This window comes from Bos indicus x Bos taurus, chromosome 1 (assembly GCF_003369695.1).
Source record: "Bos indicus x Bos taurus breed Angus x Brahman F1 hybrid chromosome 1, Bos_hybrid_MaternalHap_v2.0, whole genome shotgun sequence".
In the NCBI taxonomy this organism is placed as follows: domain Eukaryota; kingdom Metazoa; phylum Chordata; class Mammalia; order Artiodactyla; family Bovidae; genus Bos; species Bos indicus x Bos taurus.
In genome coordinates this window covers 87,078,253-87,102,960 of record NC_040076.1, presented here as the reverse complement: position 1 = coordinate 87,102,960, position 24,708 = coordinate 87,078,253, and the positions used below count along the sequence as shown (strand labels likewise).

At 42.5% G+C, this 24,708-nt stretch overlaps 1 protein-coding gene across 2 annotated transcripts in view; it reads left to right on the top strand.

Annotated features, from left to right (window-relative positions):
- USP13 (ubiquitin specific peptidase 13) overlaps positions 1-24,708 on the top strand; it is a 130,957-nt gene that overhangs the window by 72,841 nt on the left and 33,408 nt on the right. For both annotated transcript variants that reach the window (XM_027540338.1, XM_027540340.1), the window contains exons 11-17: positions 6,914-7,039; positions 8,695-8,848; positions 10,771-10,945; positions 16,556-16,644; positions 19,043-19,165; positions 20,522-20,548; positions 24,056-24,199. In XM_027540338.1, coding sequence (XP_027396139.1) covers positions 6,914-7,039; positions 8,695-8,848; positions 10,771-10,945; positions 16,556-16,644; positions 19,043-19,165; positions 20,522-20,548; positions 24,056-24,199 — 838 coding nt within the window. The remainder of the gene's footprint in view (positions 1-6,913; positions 7,040-8,694; positions 8,849-10,770; positions 10,946-16,555; positions 16,645-19,042; positions 19,166-20,521; positions 20,549-24,055; positions 24,200-24,708) is intronic.

Here is a 24,708-nt window from a genome sequence, read left to right as displayed (position 1 = left end):
TCTGAGGCATCAAGATTTTCACTGGCAGTTGGTTTCAGAGCAACCAATTTGGGAGAACCTTTCTTTTTTAAGGTCTCAGGAGCCCTGTGGTCAGGTGGTCTTGTCCCTGGTCTCCGCTGTTTGTCTCTTGTCTTGTAGAGGAGCCTGAAATGCTCTGAGAGAGGAAGGAAGATGGGCTGAAACAGAGGATAGGTTACGAGAGGAATGTGTGCCACACAGAGAGCCATGTGGCAGGAATGCCTTTTTCAGGGCCTCTACTACCAGTGATACCAATGACTGGCACAGGCCCTTCCTGTGTATTCCCTGATGCAGAAATGGATGCACAGAATCCTTGCCTACAGTTACAAGTCAGGGAGTGGAGAGCTGGGGTTCATACCAGGGAGTCCGGCCCTGAGTCTGTGCAGTATTGATGGAGTCTCTACGCTGTCCTGCTTCCCTGACAGCTGTTCTAGTACTCATTTCAGGCTCCCAGGGCCTCTGTGTGTGGAGCTGCAGATGGGTGATAAAGGGGCTGGGTGGATTTTGCAGAGTTACCAGGTAGCCCAGTAACTTGGACTATTCACACCTTGGGTCATTTCTAAAATATATACTTCATTGCTCTGCTACAGACCAAGGTGAAATCGAGTTTTTATAGATGCATGCTTAATATGCATTTCATCTACAAAAAAGATTTTCAGTGTTTTGTGGGGGCACTGCCATTTCTATATAAATTTGTTGATTTTTAAAATTAAATTGCATCTATGGTAGATAAAACCTGCTCACTGTGAAAATACAGTTTTTCTTCTCCAAAAAATGTATTCCAGATCTTTATGCATTCTAAGACAGTGCTTTCACACATTTTAATACAGATTACTCTATAATTTATTTTTCCTTCTGAAGATAGCACATTATTAACAATTCTGTATTCCAAACAGTTTCTTAATGACAGTTATTTTGATTTCCCATTCTAATTAATCCTTGACACAAAATTCCTGGCCTCAGTTTTTGATCAACATGAGATAACCAAGGTTCTGCTTCCAGGTGATGTATTTATAGCTGCAAACAAAAGAACTTTATTTTCACTAACCTCCATTTTCCTACTTTGGGCAAATGTAACATTTCTAACTCACCTTTTAAATCATGAAAAATACCTTGGGGGAATAACCTCTGTTCCTTTAGCTTAGGAGATTTGGGGTTTGGACATGAGTTAGGAATTACTTGTCCAAGGTTTATGATTTAAGGCTAAAAATTTAAATCAAAAGATGATATACTCCTGTGTACTGGGGACAGGCTGAGATGCATATATATATATATATATATATATATATTTTCATCCTGGTGATCTTACAGTGTAAGTATCTCTACCAGCATTGCTCTAATAAGTTGATACAAAGCCTTAGTCTTTCTCCTTGTTAGTTAAAGCATTCAGCCGAGACGAATATGAGTGGACAGTGACTGCCTTCTTGGTGCACTGTTAAACAGAAAGCTCTGTGTAAGCATTTGGGAAAGATTCTGAACACTGTAGTCCTCTCTCTAATTTTAGCTGATCTGTTTTCAAATTGCTGATGGAGAAAGTAAGTACAGTATCCTATAAATATGACAGGTTCCTTAGGTGGTTGCTATTTTGGAGATGGTCTGGGGCTCTCTCTTGTAAAGTTGTCAGGACAAGCCATTGCTTCTGGTGTCCAAGGGTCAGCTTACAGAAAGCACATGAGCTTCCTAAAAGTCTCATTCTTGGTCAGTGTTGGTCTCTGTTTGGTGATGGGCCAATATGGGACACTCAGGTGATGGCACTGGCTCAGTGCCCACTAGGAAACATGGTATTTCTTTGATTCCTTTTATTTGTTTTGGCTGTACCATACAGCTTGTAGAATCTTAGTTTCCTGACCAGGGATTGAACCCAGGCCAAAGCAGTGAAAGCACTGAGTCTTCACCACTGGACCACCAGGGGATTCCCTCTGGTTCTTTTTTTAAAATTAAAAAAAATAGAAAACAACATTTATTTTTAATTGAAGGATAACTGCTTTACATTGTTGATTTCTGCCAAATGTCAACACCTGGGGTTCTTATTTAGGCTTTTTGGTTTCTTTTAAGTGACCGCTTTATTCTGGAATCTGATCTTTTAAAAAAATTATTTAAATTTGCAAATAATACACAGACATAGAGAGCAGAGTATAATGAATCTCCATGTACCATCTCCAATTTGGTTTCATCAATCTCCCCTCAACTCAATTTTCCCCCTCCTTCCTCATTCCCTTCCTCTTCTTTCCCTGCAGAAAATGAACACAAAATCTAAACACCATCCTTTTCACCTGTAAATATTCAATATGCACCTGTAACTAGAATACTTTTTTTTTTTTAAAGCAATATGTTGAAAGTCAATTAAGGTGTTAGAAACACACTAGCAAAATATATCATCCAGTATCCAGCCAATATCCATATTTTCCCCTGCACTGTCAAAGCGCTATCAACCCTGAATATTCATTAGAAGGACTGGTGCTGAAGCTGAAGCTCCAGTACCTGATGTGATGGGCTGACTCATTGGTAAAGACTCTGGGGCTAGGAAAGATTGAAGGCAGGAGGAGAAAGGGACAACAGAGGACGAGATGGTTGGATGGCATGAGTATGAGCAAGCTCCAGGAGGTGGTGAAGGACAGGGAAGCCTGGTGTGCTGTAGTCCATTGGGTCACAGAGTTGGACACGCCTGAGCGACTGAACGACATCAAAGACAGCTTCTTAGAGTTCTCCTCTTTTTGCAAGACTGACTGATCTGTTGAAGGAGCTGAATCATTTGCCCCAGGATTGCTTCCTTAAGGTGTTGTTCAGTTTGTGTTTCTTATAAGCTGGAAGTTAGATGTGGAAGCTTAATTAGATTCAGGCTCAACATTTTTATAGCCTGACTTTCTATTATGTGGACATAATGTGAACATAGTAATAGTTGATCATGGGAATTAGTGAATTTCCGCCCTCAGAAATCAGAGGTAGAACAGGTGAGGACCATGGGTGAGGACAGAGGGGCTAGCTGTGGTTAGGCATTAAGTGTAGAGTGGCTGAGTCTGAGATAAATCAGACCAGCTGTGAAAGCTGGGAGCTGGTCTGCAGTGGGGCAGAGACAGCACGTCTCCAGTTAGGAAGCTTTTTAATGACTTCTCAATGATTATCACTTCTCAAGCTATAACTTGTCTGCTGCACCAGGGATTAGGCCAGGTCAGTTGAGGACAAACAAAGAACTGAAATGGGCACCGAGAGGGAAGAGGCATGGAGGGGAGTGAATGAGGCTGGGCCGGAGCCCGAGCGTGGGGCTGAGCCTCTGGTTTTCACCGTGGTCTCTGTTGGAACTTCTCCCAGCTGTACGACCATACGGTGGCATAGAGCAGCAGCCAACTCTTCAGTCTACTTTCAGCAAGTTGGTAAACTTTCCCAAGCAGCTGCTTTGATGGGGACTGGCAGCCAAGCACAGCTTGTAAGAGGTAACAGCAGCAGGCAGTGAGTGTGTGCGTACGTGAATGCCTAAACCCAAATTCACAATGTGAACAGGCGTATTCCAGGTGGTGCCTCTGCACTGCCCAGATGGAGATGTTGTTGTTGGCCTGGCCTGGGAGGTTGACCTCAGAGGTCGATTTGAAGAGGGCTTACTCAGAATCCGGACACACTGTTTTCTCAGCAGTGGGTAAGAGAGACTTCGGATATCAGAGGTGAGAACTAGGCACATGTAGTTCTCGCAAGAGACAGTGTTAGGACATGAGAAAGATGGACGGATAAAGAGAGAGCGAGACAGATCTACTTTCCTAGTTGTGTGATCCTGGGTCAGTTACTTTACTCCTCTCGAACTCAATTTCCTCATCTGTCAAATGTAGAAAATTATAATAGTCACCTCATGAGGTTGAGTAATTTAAGTAAAGATGCACATATAAGATGTGCCTGCTGCCTAGTAAATGTTCATCCTGGTACCTAGAATAGTGTCTGAAATTTTGTAACACTTGGTAAATTCCTATTGAATGAACGACTAAATGTTGGTATGCAAATATAAGGCGTTATTTGCATGCATGTGTTGGCTGATACTATATAGATATATGTCAGCATTATGAGTGAAGAAAGTTACAACTTTTACATGCCTTTCAGGAGGTGTATGTGTGGGTAGTTAAATGGATCATCAGGTATAATTTGGTCTTCGCTGATGCTGAAGGCACATTTGCAGCCTTCTGTGTGTATGTAGGCTGATCATTTATATACAGGTTCCGAGTCCTCAGATGCTCAAATGCTGCCTCTTTGGGGAATTCTTCTCCCAGAGCTGCCAACACTGTTTTAGGTTGTCTGCAGTGTTCCCTAATATTTGTTATAGATATGTGTTGAATCTCACCTCCACCCCACCTGTTGTCTGTCACCTCGTGGTGAGGAATCCCCAACATGTTCTACATGAAGTAGGTGGCCAGTAAATACTAGATGCCCAGATCAGATGTATTTTGAGCAAGACAGAATTCTCCTGAGTTTTATTAGAAACATCGCTTAGAACATGTGTGCCTTGAAGAGACTTCATATGTGGAGCTGCCTCGTGGCTGCCGGGAGAGAGAGCTCTTGGAGTTTTCCCATCGCTTTTTGCATCTGACTGTGTGGTTGTGCACCCCTGCCGTGGCCTGTGGACCCTAGGCCTGGACCCTGGTGTCCAGGAGATCTCACAGAGGTGTGAGACAAGGCCTTCGCCTGCCAAGTGCTGCAGTCAGGCTGAGGAGACAGGCTAGAGTGGGCTGAATGTTAAAGCAAAAGGCATGATGTTGAGTTCAGTGCCTAGTGATGGCCCAGATAGCAAGTTCTCTGTATTTCTGAGGAGGGGATGGTGGCCTGGAGGCTGCGCATGTAGAGGTTTTGAGACGTGGGTGCACCTTTGCATGGAGCGCAGGGATTACTTCTGCTTGATTGGCAAGGTGAGGTTTGTCTCACTGAGACCTAATGTGTGCTGCAGCTGCGACTCCAGTTTTGCTGCTAGGAGTGTGGAATTGGGATCAGAACCCAGTTCTGGCTCTTTGCTGGCTGCATGGTCACCTGGTCATAAGACCATTTCAGTTGACAGACTTGGTGGCACTTCTCTGCAGCCTCAGTTTCCCTGGCTGTAAAATGGGGATAATGGTAGCACCTGCTTTGTAGGGTTTTGCTACTTTGTAGGGTTTTACACAAGGGGATGTGCTGCACCATTATTAGAAGCTGAACTTGGAGAGGACTCAGGAAACAGCTTTATCCTTAAAGATGATGTGGATCTTCCAGTCTGCCTCTTTAGAGTATCTCAGGCAGAGTGCCCGGGTTTCCAGCAGATTGTTGTTCACTCAGTCGTGTCTGACTCTTTGCCACCCCATGGACTACAGCACACCAGGCTTCCCTGTCCTTCACCATCTCCCAGAGTTTGCTCAAACTCATGTCCATTGAGTTGGTGGTGCCATCCAACCATCTCGTCCTCTGTCGTCCCCTTCTCCTCCTGTCTTTGTTCCTTCCAGTGAATATTCAGGGTTGATTTCCTTTAGAATTGACTGGTTTGATCTCCTTGCAGTCCAAGAGGCTCTCAAGAGTCTTCTCCAATACCACAGTTCAAGAGCAAATTACTGGCATTAAAAAGCCCTGCTGCTGCTGCTGCTGCTAAGTCGCTTCAGTCGTGTCCAACTCTGTGCAACCCCATAGACGGCAGCCCAGCAGGTTCCCCCGTCCTGGGATTCTCCAGGCAAGAACACTGGAGTGGGTTGCCATTTCCTTTTCCAATGCATGAAAGTAAAAAGTGAAAGTGAAGTCGCTTAGTCGTGTCCAACTCTTAGCGACCCCATGGACTGCAGCCCACCAGGTTCCTCTGTCCATGGGATTTTCCAGGCAAGAGTACTGGAGTGGGGTGCCATTGCCTTCTCCGATTAAAAAGCCCATTTCACATTAAATCTTGTTTAAGGCTTCTCCCACTACCAATTTCAGGTGCCTGGGAAACCAGCAGTGTAGAAAGGTCAGTGTTGGCTTGCTCTAGTGTTTTTCCATTCTTGCTCCAGCTCTTTCCCTCCTCAGGCTGCTCCAGGTTCAAGGGTTGGGGAGATTGGAGTTGAGGCAGAGCCTTTCCCTGAGCAGAGTGTGTTTGCTCCCTCTTGGCTGCGTGAGTCTGTGATCATGGTTGGCCTTCTGTGGGCGCACATTAGTGGTTCTTTCAGAGATGTGCTTGTCCTTTCAGTGACCCCCACGAGGACCTTTTACCTGATGCCCTGACCCAGTGACCTCTGTGAGCCCTACCCCAGCTCCTCAGCGGGCCGCCCTCCCATTGTCTTAGGCAGCGTCCTCTCTGGAGGAGCCCAGTTGCCTTCTGAGCAGTCCTTTAGCCCCCCGGGGAAGCTTACACATCCAAAGGTCACAGCCAAAGTTGTCCCAGCTCTTCCCATCCTGGCAGCTGCAGGCAACCTCCTTCAGCTTCTCTAGGTGAGGGTGGGCTCCCAGGAACGCCCTGTGGTCCAGAAACAGCCCTGGGCTGGCCCCTGAGCAGTACTTTGCCTGGGGCTGGGAGCCATTTCCTCTCCTTTCTCTCACATTCCCTCCTGGTGGTGGGGAAGCGATGCTGCTGGGCTCACCTCTCCTCTAACTTCTGGCAGAGGACTCCCTCCCATGCCCCAGTGCATCCCTAGTCTGTTCTGAAATGGGTTGTCGCAGACCAGTTTGGTCACTATGGATCAAGTCCTATGCGGACAGAAATCAGGGTGTTTATCGTGCCTTTTAGTTTTGAGTCAACAGAAGAGCCCCATCCCATTCCCATGTCAGTTTCACAGCACAGTGCCTGGTACGCAATCAACGTCCAGTGTGTCCTGGCCACTGTCACTGTTTAGCTAACGTGGGCTTCAGTATTCTTATCTGAAATCCTGGCTACTGATAGTCTCTGCTCTGTTTCCCACTTGTGAGTTTTGGTTTTATTTTTATATTTTAGCCTCAACAGAATGGGATCTCTCCACGCATGTTTAAGGCCTTTGTGAGCAAGAGCCACCCGGAATTCTCCTCCAACAGACAGCAGGATGCCCAGGAGTTTTTCCTGCACCTGGTGAATCTAGTAGAGGTAAGTCAGCCTTTAGAACTGCTGGAAAGTGTTGTCAGAAGCGTGTCCAGCCCTCGCGTGCAGTCCCGCCTGTGCGGCCAGAACGCTGCCACCCCCCAGCTTCTCCCTGTCTGGTTCCTTTTAAAGTTGGCGTCTCTGGGGCTTCCTGTGTTCGGCCCGCTTGTTGTAATTGCTCCTCAAGCCTGGCTTTCTTGGCCTTGGTGGATCTCCCTGTTCTCCTCCTAATTTGAATGTGTTCTAGGAGTGTTTATCCACTTTGTCGTTTCCTGTTTTTGTTTTTGTCTCTGTGACAAGCTCTTGGAGAGGCCAGTGTGGTATTTGGTATCCTCCTGTCCTCTGTCCTCCGAGATGCTCGCTCTGGGCTCACAGCAGAATCCTATCACGTTAAATGCTGTGGTTCTTAAAGGCCACTGAGAATTTATGACTAAAGGCTTTTTTTCTCCCCTCTTAAAAAAATTAACTACTTTTTTCCTGATGACTAGTGTGTTCTTTGTGGAAACAGAGGCACAGAAGAGAAAATCAAAACCACCCCCATACTGCCTGCTCCCCCAAACAAGCAGTGCTAACATTCTGGTGTCTGACTCCCTACCTCCACCCCAGTTATTTTCCAGGTGCAGTTCATTCTCTGCTTGCTGGTTTGTGAGCAGTGTTTTCCTCTTAACCTGCTGTGAACATTTTGCTATGTCATTATGTACTCAAATATAGCCTACTTTCTTTTTAATTTGTGTATAATTTACATTAGTACATTTATAGAATCATATCATACATGGCTTAATTTTTTAATATAAACAAATTTTAAAATATATTTTTTAAATAAAAATTTGCTTAAATTAAAAAACTTTACATTTTTAAAAATTTACTTTTTAATTATTTTTAAGCTTTTTATTTTATAGTGAGGTATAGCCAGTTAACAGTGTTGTGATAGTTTCAGGTAAACAGCAAAGGGACTCGGCCATCCATATACGTGTATCCATTCTCCCCAAACTCCCCTCCTATCCTGTCTACCACATAACATTGAGAAGAGTTCCATGTGCTGTATAATAGGTCCTTGTTGGTTACCCATTTTAAGTATAGCAGTGTGTACATGTCCATCTCAAACAACCTGACTATACGTGGCTTAATTTTTCCGGTGCAGCCCTTGATTTTTTTTCCCTCCTTTCTCTTTACTTGGCCTTTCATATCTCCTTTCTTCTAATTCTGTCTAGGTAAGTCCCTCTGCCATGACTTTTGATGGCTGCATACTATTTATTTACATGATGAACTATAATTTATTTAACCAATCTCCCATTTTTGGACTTTAGGTAACTACCAGTCTTTTGCTTTAAAGTACTCTGAACTGGTATGCCCAGAGGGAATGTTTAGTAACATCAGATCTTTTCACCAGATTTATATTTGATTCTGTACTCATTTTTATACATGGGTGGCTCTGACAGTAAAGAATCTGCCTACAATACAGGAGACCCAGATTCGATCCCTGGGTCAGGAAGATCCCCTGGAGAAGGGAATGGCAGCCCATTCCAGTATTCTTCCCATGGACAGAGGAGCCTGGCGGAATACAGTCCATCACAAAGAGTCGGACATGACTAAAACGACATAGCATGCGTGTCCCATGAAAGTAATATAAGCTTACCGACTTGATATAATCTCATTTTCAGAGGAACCGCATTGGCTCAGAAAACCCAAGTGATGTTTTTCGGTTTTTGGTGGAAGAGCGGATTCAGTGCTGTCAGACCCGAAAAGTCCGCTACACGGAGAGGGTGGACTACCTGATGCAGTTACCTGTGGCCATGGAGGCAGCAACCAACAAAGGTAGTGTTCCAGAGCGGGAGGTGAACAGAGTGCTTCTTCACACGTGAAGACCCTCGAGTAAGAGCTGGTGCAGTTTAGTTACTGCAGAGCTGTGTCTGGAGTAGGCCTGGAAGGGGTCTGCTCTGCATGTCTCTTCTCATCTATACTTCAGTCCCCATGTAGCTTTCTTTGAGATTTTCATGGAGCCGGTTATGGAGGAAACCTACTTCAGTGCCTATAAGTTTCAACAACAGGTTGGTTTAGAGTCAGTTTAATTTGGAGGAAATTATTTGTAATTTAACATTATCACTTACAAGTTGTGCTGTAACGTCTGAGGGAAGTGGTCAGAACTACCTTTTTTGATGTGAGCCATCAAAGAATCCATCTTTGGCATCTGAACAAAGTGCGTGTTGTGGGTGATAAAGTGTGGCCGGGCCTTTTGTCAGGCTCCCCTTAGAAAGGTCTCTGGACCTTGGAAGCAGGAAGAAGGCAGATACCCAGGTGGAGGGGGTGATGCTCAGGGGAAATTTCCTTCAATAAGTCTGATCTGCTTCTTCAGACAAAATAGATGAATGATATTTCTTAGAACTAACATCTTAGAAGCAAAAAAAGGAGAAATATCTGCTCAATTGCTTATCTCCTGTGAACTGGTCATTTTTGTAAAGTTCAAACACTCCTTGGGTGGCTTTTTTATACTCTTTTTGCAGGGGTGGTGGGTAGTCACTTTATTGTGTTAATTGGAAAATGATTTTAAGATGAAAAAATTTCCATTTTCTGTAAACTTCTACAGCTTTTCACTAGTTTTTAAATTCTTATTCATTACACAAAGTAGAAATGGGGTGGGGATCTGTGGTTTGTTTCCTTTTTAGCATGAGGCCTAATTGCTTTCTCTTGCCTACCTTGGTGGATGCTGGCTAACATATTCTACTCAGTTCTGTGATCCTCTCTAAACTCACTGTTTATAATTTATGAGTGGTAGCTATTTTTTGTTGTTGTTGTTGTTCAGAAAGGAGATTTGTAATTTAGTGTCAGGAAATTGATAGCTGGAAACACGTAATGCTAGCATCCTAGACAGAAGTCCATCCTAAACCGCTGGTGGACTGGGAAATGAACTGTAAGAGCATATCCAGATGTGTTTAAGAAACCACAAAGATACATCAGTGGCATCTAAAAACTGATAAATCAGAAGTGATTTTTTGTAACACAGAAGGAATTCCTGGAAAGGTCCATTTGAAATACATAGAATTTTGACTTATAGGTGGTTTCCAAGAGTAGATCCGCTAACTCCTGGGAAGCTCACAGGGTACTCACTTTTTTCCCCTGGGTGTTCAGTCATTTGAGCAGGGATAGTGTAGAAAGCCTTCTGGGTTGGCTGCTCTGCTTTCTGCAGTGTCAGGTCACCCCACACGAAGTTGTCTGGGTGGTGCTGGGTAGGATTGCAGGTCTGGTGCCTTGGGTAACTGTGTTCCTTATAGTTCATCCTGCTCTTTGGCCTGCACTCTCTGTGACCTCTCATCATGGTCAAGGGCCAGGAAGAGCTGAGCCCTCGGATTTCTCTGCATGAAATTCTCTGGTGTGGAGACTTTGTGATTAGAGGGTGGTTTGGGGTCAAACCAGTCTTGACCTCTGGATAAATGGAAGCCCAGGTTCATGCATCACTTACAGCACATGTGTAGTCTGAACCTCTCATCTGGACCGTAATTCACAGTTCCCTCCTGTCAGCCTCAAAGAGGAACAGGCAAAAAATGAACGGCTTGATGCAGCCTGGCATTGCCACTCTAAACACGCTTTCAGCAGGCTCCTCTGGCTCTGTGGAGGGCAGCAAGTAAGCAGTCCTACCCCCAGCCCAGAAGGCTTCAGGGAAGGCTGTTCATTGTTCAAGGGGCTCTTTCCTTTCAAGAAAATAAATGACTGCAAAGTCATTTGTTTGCTCTTCTACCCAGATGAACTGATCGCCTATGAACTAACGAGAAGGGAAGCAGAATCAAACAGAAGACCCCTTCCCGAGTTGGTTCGTGCCAAGATACCATTCAGTGCCTGCCTGCAGGCCTTTTCTGAACCAGAAAATGTTGATGATTTCTGGAGCAGCGCCCTGCAAGCAAAGTCTGCGGGTGTGAAGTAAGTGTGTATGTGTGTGTGCCTGTGGGTGGCAGTAGGATGAGAAGGGGGCCTTGAGAGGTAGGGGGCAGTCGGGAAGGGCAAGGGGTGCCACTCTACAGGTCTGTGCATGCTTGCTCACATGTGGCCAGATGGGATTATGATTTACACAACCCTAGTTCTCACAGACCTTGCTTGTATGAGGCCTATCCAGTGAAACAGGCTTGTTGTGATCTGTATCATGTATAAGGGAGAGAATGCCTTTTTTTCTTTTTTTTTACTGAGCAGGTATAGCCAAGAACTCTTATGCCCCATGGCAAGATGATATTAATGAAGAAATTCGAAAACTGCTTATGACAGTCTTCAGTATTTAAACTCCACTGTGATAGATTCTGATTCCACAATTAAGATTTGACTTAGAACTTGGTGACTCTGTTCCTGCCTGGAGACTAGGGGTCTCAGGGCATCTCAAAGGGGACCTCAGGGCTCCTGGGCTTTGTTCCAACGAGCTGCTCAGACATGGTCAGGAGATGTTCTGTTTCTATATTGTGATCCTTCTTGTCAGGTCCATACATTTTTTTTTTTCTCCACTTGACGCCTTAGTTGATTTTATACAGTCAAGTCCTTGCCTGTGTACTTCATGCAGTTGGAGAAAGAACTTACAATGGCAGAAAAAGAGGGGAGGTCTAAAAGTCTCTGGAACTCATTATTTTTAGATATTCTTCAGCCTTTTTTTTCTGGGCTCAGCCTGAGCTCTAGATGACATGAAAGGCAGGGAAGGATGGATGAGCTACTGCTGACTGACTTTTTTTTTTATCGCAACTACGAGTAGCAGTCAAACCTGAATCGCTTATTCTCTGAAACAGTCATCCCTCAGGATTCCTCTGTTTCAGATGATTGACTTCATGTGTTAAGAACGGGAAAACAAAAAGAATGTTTCAAAAGCTTTAAAGAAAAAGCCACATTTCTTAACAACAATTTCTTTTAAAAAGTTTCTTCATATCCAGAGAGGAATTACAATAGTTCAGTTATCAGTTATCCATTGTGGAGTAAATTTTCATCCGAGGATTGCTCAGTTTTGGGAAGTGTGTATGTGTATGTATGTATGTGCATGTGTGTGTATGGCCTTGCAGATAAGAGTTGGTGAGCTGGCATGTTAAATGTTTGTCATTCACTCCATTACAACTTGGGCACATCTTTGAGCAGTTAGAAAGCTACACATTTTATTAGTGGTGAAAGCAGTTTTTTTCCTCTCAACTTTATTGAAGTATAATTCACATAACGTTGCGTGAGTTTAAGATGTACTGTGTGATTTTTTTTAAACTTTTTTTCTTTTTTTCTTATTGACAGTAAGCTGAAGATTCCACAAACATTTATCCTTTTCTCTTTGCACTTTAATTCTGACTCTGTATGGGAGGTGGAAGTGATCAGAAGCCTGGCGGCCTAGAAAGTCCCCAGCATCAGGTGTGAGTTGCAGAAAGGTCTTCACTGGCTGGTCTGCCTGGTCCCCCTTTTCTGCTCTTCAGAGTCTTACAAGTACAGGGTGTGACCTACTCTAGGCCTGTGGGGAGGCATCTTCTCATCAGTAGGAAAAGGAGCATCTTTGAAGTGGAGCTGGGAAGCGTTAGCCTTCCACAGAGACAATCTCTTACCCTTGGGCTGGTGGTCAGGAGATCTGGATTCTTCTCCTGTGTTCACTTCCCGACTTGTGCTCTAACCTGGGGCAAAATCAGCAACCAGTTCCTTCTGAGTGGAGGAATGATGGTTGCTTACCCACAAAATATTTAGTTGTAGGCAGAGGGGTTTCTACCTTCTCTAACCCTTAACAGTAGCTATTGAACATGTTTCTTCGTTTTCTCTTTTACATGCACACGTGTGTATGTATGTTTACATATGTCTTTGGTTTAACACATATGAAAGTTATTATTGGATGTATCACAATTGTTGGTAATTGAAAACTGGTCTTGTGGGAAAGGAAAAAGCAGTGTTCTAGGGTGATAAAGCAACTACCATTATGGCACATTTATCAATATTATTCTATGTTATATGCTAAATGCATCCCATCAAATATTGCTTAATCACCTTAGTACTGCTGTGACACAGACACTTTAGTCTCCCCATTTTACAGATGAGGAAATAAAAGAAGTGTTAATAATGGCCACTAAGTGACAGACTTGGAATTCATTCATTTGAAGTTTAAACTCTTAATCCTTGTGTTGTATACTGCCCCATATTCCTTTCCTGCTTGCTTATGCTTGTATCTTTATAATCCTTATAGTGTTGTTTATTCTTTATTATACCTTATGTTTCAAATAATAGTTCTGGGGGAACTAGTTCAGTGAATTCCTAAAATATATTTTTTTCTTTCTGTTATTTCCAGCAATATAGACATGATCTCTTTATTATGTTACTTTGGGGCCTTAAATTTTTCTTGTGTTAGACCCAGAGCCCAAAAGGCCAGGAAGAGACAAAAGATGTCCTCTTGGTAGATCTTGGGTCAGTATGGACCAGACATAAAGCTCCTTCCCTTTTTGGTCCTGAACAGACAGTGACTGGGAAGAATATGTGTTTGGAAATTTTATTCACGCAGCAAATATTATTGCTCACCTAGTGTATCAGAGTCGGACAAGACTGAAGCGACTTAGCAGCAGCAGCAGCAGTGTATCTTGGGCAATGAACTGAACGAGATGAAGTCCTCCCCTCAAGGAGCTCACAGATTAAAGGTTGATAGGGACAGATTTCGTTTTAACCTTATCATTCATGAACAGAAAGGAATGGTATGGGGTTCAGAGCATGGGCTTTAGGTGGACTGGCAGCATTTGAATCCTCAGTGTAGAACTTACTGGTATGTGACCTTGGCCAAGTGACCTCACCTCCATAAACTTCAGTTTCCTTATATGTAAACTGGGGATAGTAATAGAACTTTATAGGGTTGAGGTGAGGATCAAGCATAAAATGCTTTGCATAGTGCCTGGTGGAGTAAATATACACTGTAACTGTTATTACATTACTTTTATCTTTTTTTACCTTGGATTATACAGTTTGTGTTGATTAATTATGTTTTTAATTATGATTTGGTTAATTATGTGGTTGATTAACTATGTTTTCAATGTATTTAATGGAAATGATAGAATTTTTTTAGTCACCAGGTTTTCAATAGTGTTAATAAATTCAGGGAGACAGTTTATATATCAATATATTTTTCTTAATAAGGTTTTCATAATGTTTTTGCCTGAATTTGTAACCAGTGAACAATCGATGCGTATTAAATAAGGTAATGAGTTGTTGATAGATAATGCTATACTGTTGTCAGTCACTGTTCTAAGCTCTTTAGTCTAACTCAGTTCCTGTAGCAGTTCTTTGGGATGAATTTACTCAGTGTCTGTCTAGACCTTTTTGAATAATTTATATTTCAGTGGACTTTATTAAGTATATAACTTTTCAAGAAAAATTTTAATTCCAGGAATTAATTTTAGGAATAGAAGAGTAACTGGTGCATAATTTATAACCTTACTAGATTTAACAACAAACTTGATGTCCCAAACCTGCAATTAATGAATGCCAAGTGTTAGTATTGAGGTTGACTTGAACATATTTATATTAAGCAGTTACTGAATGTGTGATTCAAGCTGAGACCCTATATACAAAAGTTAATAAGGAATGTTTAACCAACAGGAAAAATACAATGTGGGCATCATCTAACCTGCTTTCTGGTACTCTTAAGTTGGTAGCTACCCACCACAAAGTGATGCATTAAATTATCAGCCTTGAGTTCCCTCTACTGCCTCCCACTCCGTGGTACATTACCAGCTGATTCCTCACCCAGATACTGATCACAGAGCAACTTCAGGAATCTTTGGGATCCTGAACCACAGTCTGGAAATCATTGATGACTTTTGGTTGACTTCATTGTTATATATTTTCCAGATTTTAAATTCATGTGGTTAGAGGATGGGGTCAGAGAGGTGACACTTTTATAGTCGTTGAAAATATCAGATGGCGTTTCTTGGTTTTTGGTGAAATTGAGGACTTGGCTATATTTAAGAATGATATTAATACTGCTTCTCAGAAGTTAGGAAAACCTGATTAGAGATAATATATAATTTCTGGAGAGTGAGCTAGGCTAATAGATCAGCTCCTTGGGATAGTTAAGCTCTTGTTTTTTGAGAAACTCCTTCATTGCCTGTACCCTTCTACCTTCCTTGTGATGGGGAATTTGAGATCCAGAGTGGTTAAGTAACCTGCTTGGGGCAAAATACAGGTCAGTGACAAACTAGCTTAGTGTCCTTGGTTCTGTGGATTCTAGCTCTTGCATGACAAGATCATCATGCTAACTCCTTGGCTGCACACAGCACATTCTGGTGTGCCAGGTGGTTTCATGGCACTGCATGACCATCGCACAGCCCTGGCAGGCAGATGTTCCTAATAAACCCATTTTGTAAATAGGAAGCCTCAAGGAGGGTTAGATTTGGAGTGAATTAAGTAGCATCCAGGTCTTCTGACACTTTTTGGACAGTTCTCTGCCCCTGAACTGTGGCTTTTCTTCTACACTAGGGGGCAGCGGTGCATTTGTATTTGATTTCTGAGTTCTCAGAAGATGCATTCCACATAGATTTGAAAAGTGGTTTGTAGGAAACATGTCCTAGAATCTTTTATTTTAAAAGATCTGTTTAAAAGATCTATCGTATCTGTTTAAATCTAAGTTTTTTTCTATATACCTTACTGTACTCAGATTGACATTTGAGTAGAAATGGTTTTTATAAACAAGATAATAAATGTGGAGAGAATGAGCTGAAACCGGGGCATGTATTTGATGTATTAGTTGAATAGTTTGGCATAAAACCATCAAAGGCAAGTCCAGGCAATTCAGCATTCATGCAAGTTTGAAAGGGAACTTAGACATTAACCATATATATTAATTTTTAAAATTGAAGGCCCAGATTTAGATATTTTAGATACCTCATAGTACACACACACACACACACACACACACACACACACACTCACCCACCCACACCCCCCCTTTAAGATCCATCTGGCCATAGATTTTAGGTGCGGTAGTATTTTAATGAGGCCCTGGCATTTCCAGTAGTCAGCCTCAACCAAAGTTCCGATATAACCTCCTGATGCCAACTCTGTGCTACAAGATAGGGACTTGTGGTCAGAGCAGATTGGGGGTGTGTCAGAATTGCTCAGGGAGCTTTTTCAAACTTCATATATAAACACAATGCGAGGTGCCCCTATGCATCTGCAAATATGTGTGACACTACCAAGGGTTTTAGAAAAACACAAATGTTTATAGTTGAAAACCACTTTTCAGAAATACAAAATGCCATAGCAAAGTAAAAGTAGTAATTTTGCAGGGTGTCCAAAATCATCTTTGGGGACAACCTTGTCCTGTGTTAAACACTGTCCTCTCGTGGAAAGGCCAGGATGAGTGGTGAGGTGGTATGTGTGTGTGTCCACTCCTGTGTGTGTGTGACTGCTCACGTGTGCGTGTGTGTCCCTCCTCTTCACTGCAGGCCCTGGGACTGCTTGGGGGTGCCTCAGACACAGCTTATGATGCTTCATGAACTGTATCCTTAATTCTTGTTGCCTGTTTCATTGATCTAATCCCCTTGTGTTTCCCAGAACATCTCGCTTTGCCTCATTCCCTGAATACTTGGTAGTGCAGATAAAGAAGTTCACTTTTGGTCTTGACTGGGTTCCCAAAAAATTTGGTAGGTATCTTTTGCATGCTTTTGCTTAAAACGTCAAATTAGCTGTTTAAAAAACATGGCATGTGAAAGAGCCCATGAGGTTGGCTGCCAGAAATGGTCTCATTTCATTCTTTTCCCATGATTCCCACCTTTCTCTTTTGAAAGACATGATAAGCACTGGTGGTAGTAAAAAAAAAAATAAACAAACACAAATTGCCACTTGCTTGCCACCTCTCTAATAATGGGTTCTGAAATGGCCAGAATCTAAGAGTGAAAACAGGAGCCTCACAATTTCAAATCATGCCTCCCAAACTGTAATGTGATCTTGGTAAAATGCAGGTGCTGATTCAGCAGGTCTGGGGTGGGGCCAGGGCTCTATATTCTAACATGTGCCCAGGTGATGCTGATGCTGCTAGTGCTGCTGGTCCAAAAGCCATGCTTGGAGGTGCTAGTAACTGAAGATGTATCTTTCCTTAGCATCTTTCCTCGACCTCTAAAGCAGGCGGGTATGGCTAATGACATTTGTTTAAATCATATGAATTTTATTAATAATAACATGAGTACAGTCAGTTGTATTAAAAAGAAAAGGGGATGTGACTTTGGCCGAATTGGGCTTCTTTCTAATATTAAAGGCCCTTGACAACTGTTAGAGTTTATCCTTCCAGACAATGAGTAAGAACATTTCTCTACCATCTCAATCAGATATGAATGTGTTCCTAGGCTGTCCTCGGGGCCGTGGAAGTCCATACAGTTTTAACCTCTGATTTCTCAAGCAAGGACCTCAGACTGCTTGCCAGTCTTTTAGTGTCTATGTTTTTGAGCACTTAAAAAACAAGAGTCAGTCCTAGGTTGGTTAATTAAGAACTCATCTGCTCCTCTGAAGGGGATAAGTAAAAAGAATGTAAAATCTGCGGGAATGATTTCCCAGAAACCTCTGGCACCAGCAGTTAGCATAGCACTGATCTCCACGTGGCTTTATGTAGCCCGTGAACCCGCAGCTCATTCCTCTTTTCCTGGTGGAATAATTTTGTGGGCAGGGAGGAGGGCCGAGGGCAGGTTGCTCATCACTCAGCCTCTCCTCCTTGGACCCAAGATGCATCCCAGAGAGAAAACTGACTTCTTCTAAAGTCTTTGAACTGCTTTGGAAACAGTTTTATTTTCTTTGTCCTTGGAATTTTGGTAAAGAATGCCAAATTCAGATCAGATTTCATAGTCTTGCTGAATTTAAAGCAGCCCCAAAGCTTTCTTTAATGAACCTGAAATTTTCTGTTGAGGAACAGTTGTTTTGATTTTGTTGGTCAGACATTGTGTTTGATTTTGCTATTTGCTGAGATTTAAATTTTTTTTAAACTAAGCCTTTTTTTTGGGTGGTTGTTTTAAAGCAGGACTTAAACACCTAACATTGTAGCTGGTTTTGGGGATGGTGTTTTCAGATTCTGTTTGCTAGCCTGAGAGACACATCCTGCACCAATTTGAACCCATTTTCCATTATTACCATATCTGACTGTGTGCAGTACGAATTCGCAACAGGCTGTTAGACTCATACATACATTTTGTATTTGAATAAGTCAACATAATGACAACTGAGCTGAGAAGTTAAAAAAAGTATGCCTCAAGATGAATACACTTGAAGTTCAATTAATTTCTTTAAAGCTTCAGTTTTTATTACCTTCGGTAGAATAATCACAGTACCCATGGGGATCAGAGAAAAGGCATAAACTATGGGTTGCCAACTCAAATGCCTAATGAGGACAGCGTGATAATGTAAGTGACAGAAGTAGGCTGGTATGAGAAACACACAGCTATAGCTGTCTTGTCCTTTCTTGAGTATTCCCATTTTGGATGAAGACGTGGATCAGGAAAACATTTCCCTATCATAAGAATCAGAATAGCACACATGTGATGCTCAGGATCATGGGGGCAGGAGGGAGTGGTGAGGTCTGTGGTAGACAGACATGGAGGGCACATTACCTTGGAGTGAAAGCTGAGAATCGGCCCCAGGCAGATGTTATCACATGAGCCTCTGTTACAGCTTTTTGTTTTTGTTTTTTCAAAATGAATTGGAAGTCTGGAGTTTTGAATTGAAATTTCTGAATTAAAAATTGGAATTTGTTGCCAACATTTTAAAAACATCCAACAGAAAGTGTCTACAGATGTTGTATGGGCTCCCGGTTTTCGACCTCTGGCTTCCCTCATTTCTTGTTGTTCAGTGTGAAATCCTGCATCTGTGTTTCCCCCGGTTCTACATTAAACTCTAATCAGTCTTAGTCAGTTTTCTGGTCCCGTGACTTACTCCCAGGAACTATAACACATCCCTTGTCTCTGCCTAGACATGTGTGCATAGTTAGTGGTGCTAGATTGAGGAGGTGATTGTGGTTATTTGGAGAGTCCAGTGAGTATAATCTCTCTCATTTTGCAGATGTTTCTGTTGATATGCCAGACCTACTTGATATCAACCATCTCCGAGCCAGGGGGTTGCAGCCAGGAGAGGAGGAACTTCCAGACATCAGCCCCCCCATAGTGATTCCTGATGACTCTAAAGGTACCGTCTTCTGCCAGGAGGACCTTCTCGATGCCTTCCCGCTCCTTTGCTGGAATAGTCCCTTTTCCTCCCCCACTCTGTTGTCCCGTGGTGCTTTCCTGTGTTGTAACCCACCATAGACATACAGAATTGAAGCCTGGCTGCAAACCTTGAGCTTAAAATATTAATAGTCACAGGAAGAGGCACAGCCCCAACATGAGTGAACCAAATGGACCCATGGAAATCACAAGCAGCAGAGGGCAGCAGATCTCCAGGAAGGTTTTGGGTTCCCTTGCCTCTGGCTTTGCCTCCCTCCTCCCTTCTCTGATAAGCCTATGGGGAAGAGGAGTGTGTTTTCAGTGGGCTCTCAGTCTAGGGGAGCTGTGTCCTTCTTGGAGTATCTTTGGAGAACCAAAAAGGGAAATTGAACAGTGTGTGTTGGTTTTAAAAATCTTGCCCACGTCTCACCTCCCCAGCTTCATTACTGCTTCATAGCAAGAGAACAGTTTGAGCTTCTCTTACTCTCTGTGAACCTTGAAGTGGTCCTTGTGAAGAGTACTTTTTAAGAGAAAAGTACATGTGAAAAATCATTGCCTTTGTGAGTCCAAGAACAGCATGGAGAGATCTTGGCTTTATTATTAGTTCAGTTATTCTGGTGAAATCAGTTTCCTTCTGGCTTTATTAGCCCACGTGTTTGCTGTTTGCCTTCCTAATGAGTTAATTAGGTACATTAGCTAATAGTGCCAGAGTGCTTAGGGCACCTGCCCCACAGGATGTCTGTGAGCTGAGCAGTGACCATTATTGGTGACCCTGTTGGGGTATAAAGTGAATCCAGGAGGAGCAAGAGAGGAGTCAAGATTGGCATCTGTGTTACATTATTCTCTAACGCTAAGTCCAATGCTAAATTGCAGAGGGTGGAGAGCAGGGAAGGGGTCTGTAGGTGGGGTGGTCCAGGCTATGTGGTATAGGTGGTTCATTAAAGGAATTCCAAAAAGATCAGTCCTCAGAGTGTCAGAGAACTGCAAGATGGTTTATTACCATCGCTCCTGCTTTTTCTGACGTTCATAACAGAGTTCTTGGATTGTAATTATATGGAGTTCTCAGAAGTACAGGGAAGGAAATTATTTAGTTCTTTAAGATGATCAGCAGAGCATCATGTTTTATCTGCTCTAAATGCCTGAAACTGGGTATTCTCCCTCCTTCCTGGAATGACTTTATGTCAGGTTGACTGGTCTGCGTGGAGGACCAGGGGGCTGACAACAGTGTGGGGTGTTAATGGGTGGGGGTGAGGGAGTGCTCCGGGTTAACTCTTTTTCTTTCTCTAGAACTCTTTGCCATGGTTGGGTCTCACTTCCTGCCCTCTCCTTTGATTTCCAGATCGCCTGATGACCCAATTGATAGACCGTATGTATCTTTTATGTTTTTTCTCAGTGTCCTACCATTGTTACTGGTCTAAGCGCATTTAGCTGTGGGGGTTCAGTAAAGTGCGTGTTCTGTACATGTGTATGTGCAGCTTTTCCTGGGTGGGAACAAACCTTGGTCTGCAAGTTGAGATCACAACAAATCTAAACCAGTAATGTGGTGAATAGATGGCCCTGTGTTTTAGGAGAGAGAACTTCAGCGTGAGAGCCAGCCAGCCCTGAGTCGGAATCTTGGCTTTGCCATTTGTGGCTGTGTGACCTAGAATCATGGACTTCTCTGAGCCTCAGTTTCCTCATATGTAAATGGGGGATACTGATGCCATTTCTTCCATCCCTGGCCACATGAGTAGGTCTCTTGCTGCACTGATAGCACAGGGACCTGTCACTTTGTCCACTCCTTCAGGACACATAATGAAGATACACGGTTGACAGGACATGGTAGTATTAATTAATACTCTTAAGAGTGTCAGTGTCATTGGACTGTTTGTTAATTTTGTAGTCATTTAGTTCCTTAATCCCGGAGAAGGCAATGGCACCCCACTCCACTACTCTTGCCTGGAAAATCCCACGGACATGACTGAGCGACTTCACTTTCACTTTTCACTTTCATGCACTGGAGAAGGAAATGGCAACCCACTCCAGTGTTCTTGCCTGGAGAATCCCAGGGACGGCAGAGCCCGGTAGACTGCCGTCTATGGGGTCGCACAGAGTCGGACACGACTGAAGTGACTTAGCAGCAGCAGCAGCAGTTCCTTAATCCTGGGTGAGTTGATACTTTTGATTTTCAAAAGAACATGAAAAAAAGCAAACTATTTTATAGTCAATATTTAGATATTAGGAGGAAGAAGGAGTATGTAATAACACAAAATACTCTGAATTTTGTTGTCTACAAAGCCTTGCTGGAGACATTATTGTTAATTTAGAAGTTCAGGTGTTTTACTTTGCCAAAAAAACACTTTATGTGATTGATCACGTGACTTAGACCTCCATGCTTGCCTTCTTGGGTCAATTTTGATTTGCTGGTTGCTGGAAGAGGCTGTTAGGGGCAGCGAGGGTCATGGGCAAACCATTGCCTCTGCAAATAATCTGATTGTAATGATAACCGTATTTTGAATGGTTACCATGAGTCATTGTTGAGTTTATGACTCCATAAATTCTTTTAACCGTGTATAAATGTACTATTATAATAATACAAAGGCCAGCTTCTTATTTGATTGTCACAGTAAGATGGGCAGAGCAGGTGACCTTTATACAGAGGATAAAAGTGATACCCAGGAAAGTTCAGAGACCTGAGAGCTGGGACCAGAGCCAGGGCTAGGCGTCAGGCATGCTGTCCTGTCACTTGACCTTGTCTGGAGTGTGAGGAGTTTGCCGGCTGTCCCAGCCCTGCAAAGAGCCAGTCTCCAGGATCTCGCCCCAGGGGAGGTGAAGGGTGGCTGGAGCTGTATCAGAGGAGTCTGACTGACTGTGAGCAGTTCAGCTCACAGTCAGCAGTTTTCCATTTTCCTCCTGATCTAAGCCTGCTGTATTCACCAGGAGAAAACAACATTATCTGGGATTAATTTACATTTATTTCTCACACATTTAAAAGGAGTAACTTTGATTATATTCTTACTATAAATGAAAAGATGTATAGAAATTACATATTAGTGATGAGTCATCTCTGGTTTCATCACCCATCTATAACCAGTATTAACATTTGGCATCTGTCCTTCTGCTATTCTTTACCTATGCCTGGTTCTACTCTATTTTCCCCAAAATGGAATTAGACATTTTCAATTTAATATGCTGTAACATGCATGCATACACTTATTAAGCTGCATTACTTAACTGCATTCTAGAGAACAGAGTCTTTCACAAGGTGTTGAAAAGTATTCTCTGAAAGAATTTCATAGTTTCTGCCCAGAGGAATCCTTTTTTTAATTACTAAAATTTTAAAATGTTTAAAAAATTTTATTTGAAGTATCATTGATTTACAATGTCATATGAGTTCAGGTATATAGCACAGTGATTCAGTTATACATATGTATGTCTATTTTTTTATATCGAGTATAGTTCCCTTTCCTATACAGTAGGTCCTTGTTGGTTATCTATTGTGTATACTGTAGTATGAACATGTCAATCCAAACCTACTGCAGGAGTCTTTATTACAGGACTTTAGAATTTTCACTACCTTAATGCACACTGTGAATTTCTGGGGAGAACAGAGAACGTAGGTTTAAAAAACTTATTTGACCACAGGAGCCCTTTGTCTTGTGGTTCGTTAATTTTGTGGTTCATCTCTCTTAGAACACTAGGATTCTCTAGAACACAATTGAGGAATCACTGTTGTCCTATATCACTGTTTTCTTAAAATTTTATCTTGATAGCATGTTCCGTGTATCCTCATTGTGAGACAGAACTTTGGTAAATACATTTTCAGGTTAATTTTTGTAGAACAGATATTTCTGTTCCTCAGTTCTACTGATTGCTGCCTCTGGCAGAGTTTTCAGTAGATTATAGACCTCAGGGCATGGAAGACAAAAGGGGGATATTTTGTGCTCCAGTTCCCTCTCAGCCTTTGGTGTAATTTGAGAGCCTCGTGTGGGTGGTATGTGCATACACACATGGACATACGTACACACCCATGTACAAGTATGTGTATGAATGAATATACATACAAACCTATAGACATGTGTATGTATAGGTGTGTGTTTACACATCTCTCTACCCATGGTTTAGTCATGAAGTCGTGTCCGACTCTTGCGACCCCATGGCCTATAGACCACCAGGCTCCTCTGTCCATAGGATCCATTTCCTTCTCTCGGGCATATTCCTGACCCAGGGATTGAACACAGGTCTCCTGCATCGCAAGCAGATTCTTTCCCGTCTGTGCCTCCAGGGAAGCCCTCTCTACCCATATCTATATATTATTGTGAAAAGAAAAGAAAACCTGTGTCTAAGCCAAAGTTAGGTTTGTAAAGCAATCTTTTTAAATATCTTAAGTGTATACAGTTAAAAATTTTCCTTCTATCTTAATGTTGGGCTCTCCATTTCTGAGAGTGATTGCATCCTTTGATTGCTGATATATCTAAATACCTGCTATAACTTCCTGTGAGGTTTAAGGAATAAGCTTTTTGGCCTGTAGAGAATGCTTTCTCTTCCAATTTCAGTCCTAAGAGAGGCTGCTGTAGTGGTCTTGAGAGTGATGTAAAAGACTGAAATGGTTCTGGGAATACACTAGATCTCCCCATAGGAAATTAGGGAGTTGTTTTTCAGTGCTTGGATTGTTCAGGTAATTACCATGGTTCCTATTTAGATCAAAGATAAAAACTCAGCTCAAATAGCTTAATATTGGATGGCTTAAAACAAAACACAGTTAAACCACCATCTAAACATTAAACAAAATAGCACCTTCTTTGGGTAGCACGTGGATAAGGGGTGAAGGGAAGCTAAGACAAGAAGAAATAGGGTTGACTTTTTACACCAGACTATCCTGTGTGCTCTGTAGCATCAGATATTGATGAGTCTTCGGTGATGCAGCTGGCTGAGATGGGCTTCCCTCTAGAAGCATGTCGGAAGGCTGTGTATTTTACTGGAAATATGGGAGCCGAGGTGGCCTTCAACTGGATCGTTGTTCACATGGAAGAGCCAGGTAGGTGGTCAGAAAATGGGATGGCTTTGGAGTCTGACATGATTGGGTCTCAGTGATGTTAAGCCTCGGTCCTTCTGTGTTTTCAGGGTGTGTCCCAGAAAATGATTTATCAGCTCATAATCTGCTGCGTGGAGTGGATGGGAGAGGATGGTTATTTTGCCTGTGTAGCAAAGTCACAGTCTTTTCTTTCCTCTTTTAAATAATAGCTTTGTTGAGAGAGAATTCACCCTTTTAAAATGTATAATTCAGTAGCAAAAAAAAAAAAAAATTGGAAAGATGTGCGATATACTTCTAGCTAAGAAATGATGAGAACTTGAGATAAAAGAATGTGCATGAAGAAATAGAGGCTGTTTAGTTAGCATTAACTTTTATCCACATACCATATAATTCCCTCATTTGAAGTATACATTTCAGTTGTATAAATCTTAATTATGTTGAATTGGTTCATAGTGCTTTTCAGGTCTACTATATCCTTCTACTTTTCTGTCTATTCATTCTATTAATTTTTG